General features: G+C 39.2%; 1 protein-coding gene across 1 annotated transcript; it reads right to left on the bottom strand.

The window, feature by feature from the left end:
* Positions 1-3,371: 3,371 nt before the first annotated feature.
* On the bottom strand, positions 3,372-6,709 carry slc35c1 (solute carrier family 35 member C1). Its single transcript, XM_079340057.1, has 2 exons — positions 6,082-6,709; positions 3,372-4,961 (listed from the first exon to the last, which is right to left on the bottom strand). The coding sequence occupies exons 1-2, from the start codon at positions 6,599-6,601 to the stop codon at positions 4,381-4,383; spliced, it is 1,101 nt and encodes a 366-aa protein (XP_079196183.1). The 5' UTR covers positions 6,602-6,709; the 3' UTR covers positions 3,372-4,380.
* Positions 6,710-10,610: the final 3,901 nt, after the last annotated feature.

Genomic DNA, 10,610 nt, shown 5'->3' with positions numbered 1-10,610 from the left:
TGGTTATCCTGATTGATAGATCATCATCATCATGGTATTACTATCACTGTCACGACCCGGCTCAAGGGAAACGTAATGTTTTCGCTCAACGTAAAGTTGATTACAAACCATTTACATAGAGAGCGAGGACTGTTTATCAGAGAGTCTGTTGTGTCAGCCGCATGTTATAAGGTGTAAAACTGAACTAACATAATCAGACTACAAAATGACATTGTGCAATGAGGAGCTGCGGTGTGACAATCAGAGTGGAGACTGCCTGATCTTAAATAGCCTACACCTGGGAGACCGGCCTGTTCTGCCCAGGTGTGACGCCACCCACCAGCAACCTGCAGGGACACAAATACACAGACAGAAGGGCAAAAACACAGAAGCAAAGCCGTCACAAACGGGTGACAGCAAACATGGTTCATGGTTGTTTTAAAAATATATATATATTAATGATTATCTGGGCTCCATAAATTATGGATAATTATCTTACTGTTTGTGTGTGGTCAATATGATGAGTCCTCAGATCTGGTGGGTATTATTTCAGGTATTTCAGAACACAGAGGATTACACTGACATTAGATTAGTGACATTAGTTTTTTTTTTTCTTCTAGTTTTTCTTAGGCTGTTAAGCTGCCTCATTATTGGCCACTAGAGGGCAGCAGATCCATGTGGAGAAGAGTTCAGCTACCACAATACAACTACAGCTGTTAAGTAAATGTGTCCTATATGTCATCTATTTTTACTGGTTAAATTCATAGATTCCCTTCATAAAGAAAATTGTTCATTATCATGCTAATTGTTCGACTCTTCTTCTCAAGCTCTTCCTTATCTGTTGGCTGTGAAGACCTTGGTCTCTCTCAGAGAAATCATTCTTGAATAAATGTGAGCATGCACGGGGATAAAAATATGTCACAATTACAGACCAGTCAAGAAAATACAAGCTGCAATTAGAGCTAAAAGGGTTCATGATATTTGATACTAGATGATATTTATCTAGTCACCCTGTCAGGCTGTCAAATACACACCACACTGCTAAAAATGAACACTTTTAAAGAGTCGAATATAGTTCATATTAATTATATTTGACTCTTCTTACAAACATGTCATCATAATCAAGTTTTGAATCATACAAAGGAATATTCGGACATAAATGTTGACAACAACTCAGAGCCAGAATATGTGGAGGAAATTATAAACAATATGTTCTTTAATGTATGGAGCTGCAATGCTGTGGTTGCACTTGATACTGTCATTGCTGCCCCCATGTGGTCAAAAAAATAAATAAAATCTCCAACTTCAGGTTCAAATGCATTTTAGTGCTCCAGTAGGCTGCGGACAAAGCTAACTAAAGAACTAAAACAAAATTCCATGTTTAAGAAATAAGAATGCAGCTCCCATATGAATAGAGAAAGTACATGCACTCTGCAAGAAGATACTGTTAGTCCCTGTTTTGAACTCAAACTGTCCCAGTCGTATTTAACCGTGCCTCAAAGTGACAGCCACATCTTGAACACCACTTTGAGCTGGCTTTGATAAAAAATAAAAATAAAAAACACAAGTGACTGCTTATGATTCTTGCAGCCTTTGAACTGCCAATCATGACTGGAGATTTTGCCTCGTCCTGTCATGTTGAACTTGACCCAAACAGACATGAGAGACAGACATGAAGGATGGGGGATTATCTGCTATCACTTTGACACACTTATAAAACTTTCATTGGTGTCACAAGGCCAAATGTACTGTTGAAATGAGTTCTTGACATCAGAGACCAGTGTGTTTTTTTTTTTGGTTCATGTAATTACACATGGTGCTCTGATGGCTATTTTTAGCCCTCTTGTTGCTCAGGGAAATATTCCACTCAGAGCCTGGAGACCCTCATCTAAACCCTGTACCAGCATCTGCTGCTTTATCTAAACTCTTTCTTTTTCAAAAAAAAAAAAAAAAGGAACATTTCAATGTGTACACAGACATTTTTTTTTGCGCGACCTCTCCTGACCCCGCATCATGCCTCCTGGGGTGCGGGGGAGGGGGAGGTCGCCGCGACCTCTCTTCCTCTCTTCCTCTCTTCAGCTACTGGTTTAGAGGAAAATGTTGGGGGAAAAAACCCCCCAAAAAACCCTACACATATATCAAGCCATTTTATTTTACTTAGAAAAAACATTGGAAAAAAATACACAAATATTCAGTCTGTGCAAAAAATGCTTGTAAATTTAAAAATATATAGTTTAAAATGTGTTAATCTTTTTTTGACAGTGTTTTGACAGTTTGCCTTTTCTGTCTTTCATTTCAAACTCCTGTTTCCATAATTGCCATATGGTAAGCAATGCCAACACCACCATGCTGGGCTTTCCATCCTCCCACTTTTCAATCACTTTTTCTGCCATTATTAATTTATGTGAGGGTCAAACAGATCATACACGTGTGAATCAATTCAGTCCGAATAATGTCTCACCAATACGTTTGATGATTCATTACCGATCAAGGAGTGAAGGCCAAGCTTCTAGACTCTCAACTAATTCGAGAGTCCGGGCCCTCCAATCTTAGATCCTCCGGATCGGCTTTGAATTCGGACCGTCGTGACCACACCCTAATTTCTAATTCACAATGTATATCCCACTTAACTATTCCCACCCTTTGTATGATTGACACTGACCGTGTGATATTTACACACAGTCCCACCTCTAACATTTTTTATGACAGTAATCTGTGCATTTTCTTTTGTCTTGTAGTTTTCACTCCTTATTCAATCTGGTGAATAAATCAATGAACAACTAACTACCTGAATCACTCACTATTGAATGTATTTTGGCTGACTGTTCAACCATGTATATTAAGCATGTAGGGAGGACTGTTACAATAAGCTTCACTTAAGCACATCAGTTATATTAATTTATAATAATTTATCGCTCCAAGCTTAGGCTGTCTTTATCTATTTAAGTCTTAATGTTTATACTGTACTTATTTAAGAATATTATTAAAGCCCAGAGAGATAGATCATCCTCTCCCCATTTGGCTGTATTCATTTTAATTTAACTAAAACTGCCCAGAAGTAATATTTTTACACAATGTAAATCTAAGCCTCACTCATAAATTACTTGTTAAAATCAATACCTAGACAAGCTAATGCTACTGAGGATCTGTCTGTATCAAACATCCTTTGCAATATCAATGAAATTATTTGTAGTTTTAAAATCCGATGCATGTTGATGAAGCAGGTCTCGTTGGTGTGTAGCACATGTCCTCCCTCCACGGCCTTTAAAAGTCTGCTTCAGAAACCAAAGGATGACGTCACTGAGTCCATGTTTAATGTTGTGTATGCATTTATCATTCCTCAGCTTCTGAATTGAACCCAGATGAAGAAATGCAGGAGTACCCAAAACATATTTAAAATACATGTTAAACATATTTTATTTGAAGACAGTGCCCAAAGTTCCACCATATAAATAATAATATTTTTGGATTATTTACCAGTGAAACAACAATCCATCCTTTCAATATGAAAACATGAAAACAGTTGAATTTTCACCATCTTTAATGGCTCAGGTTCAGCTTTCAATGTTACAGACATGAAGGGATGAAGTGTTAAAAAGCTGGCTTTGGAGACAGACAAGGAGGAAGCAGAACACTGTCAGGCTGGTAAAGAGACACCTGATACGTCACCATGTAAGTGCAAACAAAGAGTTCTTGGTGTGTCTCCTACAGCACGCTGCTCTGACATGAGAATAAAAACAGCTGACACACCAGAGACGTTTCTGATAATAATCCAACAACTTCCGTTTTCAATTAGAAATCATTTAGCTTATCTCTCCACCTATTTATATGACCAAACAAACGAGTCAGACTTCTACATGATGTGGATAAAAATAGACTTCAAACGCTTTAAAATCCTGGATGTGTCATTTCCTTGGAGATGAAAGAACATGTCAGTCCAAGAGACACAAAGGTTTCTGATTACCTTCACTTATCATCATCATGTTCTATGTTTTGGAAAAGCTTCCCTGCAGCCAGCAGCTGTTCTCCCAACATAAAAAAAAAAAAAGATAGTGACATACATTCATCAACATGGCTTGTTTAAATGACGCCAGCACAGGCTCAATCTAAGTAAAGAATCCCTTCCCTGTGAATAAAAACATGATATATTTTCCATCACGAAAACACTTTTTTAAAAAAAACATTATTTAGTCACTTCATATTACAAACACTCATAAAAATGCCCCAAATAAATCTAAATATCTTTAAATATAATATATACAAATTTCTTCAAGCCTTAATTCATTTATACGGTATAAAAGCACAGCACTTTTAAAATCAAACATTTTCACTGTTTAATGAATATATCATCATATGTCAAAGTCTTAATGTGACATTATTTCATGTTCTTACAGGACATGATTACACTCCCAGGTCACCTTTCTCTGGAAGCAGTTTTTCCTTGGCGGAGTCCTGCGGGGAGTCTCTGAGGGGAGTCTTCTTCATTTCTAAACTTTTCACCCAGGTGTAGGCCGACGACCCCCCGAGAACCATCAGGTTGCTGGTCCACCACAGCATGCTTTTACTGGACGAGTTGTACACCACGGCGATGACGGTCTGTGCGCAGGCCTTGGCCGTCCCTGAGACGTTATGAGTGAGTGGACTGGTGAACTTGATCTGCAGGCCGGTGACGTAGCCGATGGCGAAGCCGAACACCCCCCCGAGCGTCATCATGCCCCAGAAGGCGAGGTCGGAGAGGCTGCTGAAGCTGCCGAGGTGGCCCAACTCTCCGGACACGAGGATGAGCGGCAGGAAGAGGACGCACGCGTTGATGTTGTTGTAGTACGACAGCTTCCAGATGTTTCCGTCCACCGCCGGCATCACTTTCTTCGTGTAGATGGCGTTCAAAGAGACGAAAGCGCTGGCCAGCACCCCAAAGAAGACGCCGGTCCAGGAGAGGGAGCCTGCCACGCCCTCCTGATCGACGCCGAGCCAGAATCCACCTGAGAAGCAGGGACACAAGCAGGATTATTATATCAAGGTTTAACAAAAAAGAAAAAGCTGATTTAACATGTGAATTTCAGCATCGGGATTTTGACGTCATGTCAGTAAGTTATTACTTTACTCTGATTTTATTATTTATTTTACACAAAGTAGGGCAAAACTTCTTTGTCTTATTAATATAGATTTTTTTTCTTTGACTAAATTGTAAGAAATCTGTTACAAGTTTGAATGTTTTATACTTTATTAAAATCTGAGGTCAATTCTGGTTTACACTGTTATTTAGAGACATACACAAAAAACAGAAAATTCACACATGCACAATTAACGTCAGTGTTGGGCTTCTCTAAACACTGTCACAGGGAGTGTATCAGAGCTGTCGAGGGTTCTGGGCCTTGCTCAGTGGCACGTTGGCACAACTGAGGAAGTGCCCTGGCACTTCTCCAACTTTAACACTTTGTGGGGAACAGGGACTCGAACTGGCAAACCTCCGCTTCCAAACCCAAGTCCCCTATAGACTCAGCTCCCGCCACACTGTCCTGTTTCTAAAAATAATAAAAATAAAAAAGGGCACAAGAAGCCCAAAAATAAACGTTCTTCTTCTGGCAGTCTTCTTTGCTTTTGTAGGTCATACAGAGGCGTCAGTGTTTTAAAAAAAAAAAAAACTCCTCACAGGGTATCGAATAGCAGCACACGATGATTTAGTAGACGAGACAATGGTTGAAGATGACCTTTGTTTTGTTGACACTTCAATGCACCTGTGCACAAATCCAGGTCAGCTCCAAAAGTATTCTGCTCTCTGACCTCAACAGAGTCTACATTTTTTATGGGATTAACACAACCGGAAGTCCTTTCCTCCCGACATCAGCGTCCCATCAGCCCCCACAAATAAACCCTTGCAGTAAGGATGCTCTGCACTCGTGAGTTCACGTGGGTTTAGTAAAGTTGTACCCACAATCTTTTGTCTAAAGTGCACGAGGACATAAACACATATAGGTCCCAGTGTTGTCACTGTGCTGGATTTATTCCAACCACAGTACTCTGTTTGCAAATGCATAAGGTATATATGTTGATGCAAAGTCTGACAAGCCTTTAATAGAACAGAGGAAGTGTTGCACATACCCAGTATGATCCCACAGCACAGCAGAGCGTGGACTGACGTGGTTTGCTTCAGGATAACATACGATAAGAGCACATTAAACACGGTGCTCAGTGAACGACCGACCGTGTAAAAGGCCACTCCGACATACTTCAGGCACAGGTTGTTAAAGGTGATCATGGAGATGAACACAATGGACAGAGGGAGGACCTCCCGGGACGTCTTCAGGTCGAATCTGACCGACGGGAAGTCGATGAGTGTCGGACACAGTTTGGCCAGCATCTGCATGATCCAGCACAGTCCCACCGTCACCACACACTGGTAGAAAGTGACGAACAATGGTGCGTCCAAGTCTTTGTTATCCAGCAGGTAGTTATTAAGAAACACCATGGTGATCGAGACAAACCAGTACAGTGCAACCACAGCTGCTATTTTCACAGCTCGGAGGAAGAAAGTGTCTCCATGTTCGTCCTGCTCCGTCGTGTCCGCGCCGGCCAGAGCCATCCTCAAGATGCTGGACCTCTTGAGCTGCGTCCTGTTCATGACAGAAGACAAAGACAAACACAAAGCATGAGCTGAAATCTAACTATGGACCAGCACTGTTACTCCACGATACAAACATGACGATGTGTAGCGCCGCCTGGGGCAACAGTAGGACAGCTTCCGGTACATTTTTTTCAGAATAAGAGAGTCTTCAAACTTTGCACACTAGTTCAGCAATATTACTAAAACTGTTATAAAAGCAGCAATTAGAATCAACAACAGATTATTAACTTAACTAGATACACATGATGATAGATAGATAGATAGATAGATAGATAGATAGATAGATAGATAGATAGATAGATAGATAGATAGATAGATAGACAGATAGATAGATAGATAGATAGATAGATAGATAGATAGATAGATAGATAGATAGAGATATCTCAAGAAGCTCATTTTATTTTTTAAAAAAAGGGATCATGTTAAGATTTGAATTGCCCCCCAGGGACAAATAAGTTTTTTATTTTATTATTTTATTATTTTTTGAAGATGTGTCATGTCATCAGTCTCAATCTGTCTCCTAACAACCTGTTGTAATGGAGAAGATGAAACCTGATTTCTAAACATGAAAACTCTTCAGTAAAGGCTTAGGTAATGGAAAAGCAACCTTGGACATGAAATGGGCTGTGACGATCCTGTCAGCCTCATTGCTCCTGGCAAATCAGTGGAGACTGACATCATAAACATTTCATAGAGACGACATCTGTTATCTATCTTCCAAGAAGTTTTAATATTGTCATGCCATCAGTAAAATAGATTCATTAAAAGCGATACACACTGTATGCTGTAGTGTTAGCTGTATTCAGACAGTGAAGTAGTAGACTACCATCTGTTAGTGCAGGAGGCTTTGGATGACCATTGATGTTTGTCATCATCCATCACAAAATCTAAATGGTTTATCAAACAATTTAGCGTTTCTCGATCCATATATATATATATATATATATATATATATATCAATTCAAATTCTCAAATAAGAAAAGGAACACATTAATTCCCATACACGTTAAGTCCTCACTTTTATCTTGAAGGTGCACGCACAAGCCGGAAAACTCATCTATCGTGACCACTTCCTTGTTTACGCTGACCTTTTTTTATTTTTTTTTTATTTAAAGAGATATCGTCCCCATATCACTGTAGCCTACATATTCTCATAGTATTAGAAATAAAAACAGTGTCGCTGCTCTTAAAGAAACTATCGCAACATTTGTACTTTAACGTCATATTTACAGTTTATGAGTTTAACGCAGCTCAACGCGATCTATGGATTAGTTTACACACACACGGGTAAATCCAAATGATGTCCTTATTTAAATATAACCTATTCGCAAATATTCATAGTTCTTCTTGTTTTTCAAGGCGAGTTGGGTGCATTTTAAAAATCTATTCTACCTTACGTTGTTGCAGGATAGGATGGATGTGATGGGCCTTCAGGTCCAGCATGAAGAAAGTGCGTATGCACGGAAGCGTCTTTTCTATTCACTGTTCGTCCCACACCCCTCCCATGAGCTGGTTTGTTTGGCACAGGTGGTTTTTGCATGACCTGCTTTTCCTGATGATCACTGTTTGTTATGACAGAACACTGAGGGGGCATAGGACCAACACAAAATTTGACAAGCATGTGTTTCTTAAAAGTACCTTGAGACATTGGTAAATGTATTTTTATGTATGAAAGAAGAAAAAAAGAGAGAAGACATTTAATTACCTTTTTATTTATTCATTCATTCATTTGAGCTGACAAATCAGTTACTCGAGGATGTCACTGCTGCAGTCTTGCTTATAAAAAGTCAGGACAGAAAGATCTTGCTTTGCTCGTAACTTGGTCAGACTAATCCAGAAACTTGTTTGACTTTATCTTACAACCATTGCAAGCTAAACAAGATCTAAGATAACAAGAGGCATGCCATGTGTCATTCCAAAGAGTTATGTTTGAATAGTAGAACTGAAATAGCTGTGACCAACAGGAGGGGTCACAAGAATGTGTTTCAGTTCAACAACTTTTAGAACAAGGTGCGGGGTGCAGGTGAATTCTTCTATCATACCAGTTGATCAGGTCTCAGTGGTTGGTGCAATGAGAAGGCTTCAAGGAGAAAACAAATACACATTTTTCAGGTTGGAAATGGGGGACCAATTTGCTCATTCAGGACTATTTCACAGCTCTAAATGTACACAGTCTTTGTTTTTGTTCTGGATAGATGTACACTGCAGTAAATGATTCTGTAGTCATGTAGATTTAACTTAATATACCTGATAAAAAGTATTACATATAAATGTGTCCTTGACTTTGTGGCAATTATTTAAGTAACTTTCAAACTACAATGTTTAAGATAGTATCTGTTTATTTTTGTTGCATTAAATATAATCTTTATATTTATGTAATTCTAAATCAAGAGAATTTTTAATGAATCCAACTCAATAGAATTAGCCAGATTTTATTTGTCGAACACTTCCGGTGATTTTGCACCTTTTTTCTTCTTTTGAATTCAGCAGATCGTCTCGTCACAAGACATAAAGAAGGTGCGGATGATTTAACTCATTTGGTTGACAAAGGTACTGAGAGTTATTTTATAGGCTACTGTAATGTTAATGACAACTTGTGGGTGTATGCTACAAGTAATATTAACAGTCTATGATGCTACATTACAAAATGAAATTAGAAAGCAAAGTAATACAGAGAGACAGACACAGAAGCGGCAGAAAAGTAAATTATGCATGTTATGTTAATGTAGGCTATAGTGTGCTTAAGTGAAGCCCATTGTAACGGTCCTCCATACGTACTTATTATAGTTTGGCAGTCAGCCAAACTCCATTCAATGGTGAGTGAGCCAGGTAGTTAGCTGTTCTTTGATTTATTCACCAGATTGAATGAGGATTGAAAACTACAAGACAAAATAAAATGCACAGATTACTGCCATACCAAAGGTTGATATAAAAACATTAGGGGTGGGCCATTATTAAATAAAAACCTAATTAACTCAGGGCTTTCTAATTAATTAATCGAAATTAATCACATTTTAAGTGCATCACAATATTTTCCCTAAAAAGCGACATTTCTCAATCTAAATGGATTTTGGTGGATGAATTAATGCAATGCATGCAATTTTATTTTAGAAATTTTAAATGACTGTTCTATTGAAATGAAATACATTGAAGTTAATGGAACCGTGCTTCGGGCCTTGTTGGACTCTGGGAGTGTTCAGACTCTGCTCAAAACCTTGACAATTTTAATATCTGTGTCTCAATAGTGTTTTACATTTGGAGTTTTACAAACGCTCAACAAGTGTCATCCTTGTCCTCTCAAAGTGTAGTTAGAGCACTTTGGCTGTTGTATCTGAACTAACATGTCTTGTTGATTCGGTTCAAAGGTTTTCCAAGAAGACAGATGTTATTGTCCAGAAGAAGTCTCCCACAGTCATGCTTCTGAAGAAACCCTCGGACTCTGGGACTTCATGCAGGTCAGTCTGCTCTCTATTTTTTTGTTTGACAGAGCGACACTGGAATAATGCTGCAGAGAGGAACAGTGACAAGCCATACGACAGTCATCTTTCCTATAGCCACACACCCGACAGTAGCAGGCGCAGGACCCCGAGCACATCTGGTACTTACACCGGCCCGCTGTCGTGGGTATGGGAGGCAGGTGGGTTCAGCGGAAGTTGCCGCGACCTCCGACCAACCCACCGGCCCTCCATCGTGGGTGTGGGAGGCAGGCGGGTTCAGTGGAGGTCGACCGAAAAAATCAGAGCGGTATCATCATTATTGCCACTATCATCCCTCGACTGGTTGACATCTTTAATCCAGATCAAGACAAATGCTTGATATATTTGTGGCATCTCTGCTGCCAGCTCTTGACCGTGACATCTACTTAATATTTTTGTTTAAATTTGCTTAATTTGTTTGTGTGCTTTATTTTAATCTACTCAATTTAAACAGGTTATTCTTTACCAACTGATTGTTAAGTTTAGTAGCATTCAGCAACATTTTCTACTATAATACAACTATTAGACAG

Source organism: Symphodus melops, assembly GCF_947650265.1.
Source record: "Symphodus melops genome assembly, chromosome: 3".
NCBI classification, from domain to species: domain Eukaryota; kingdom Metazoa; phylum Chordata; class Actinopteri; order Labriformes; family Labridae; genus Symphodus; species Symphodus melops.
Note: the sequence above shows the minus strand (reverse complement) of the source record. Positions and strands in the feature narration are given on the sequence as shown.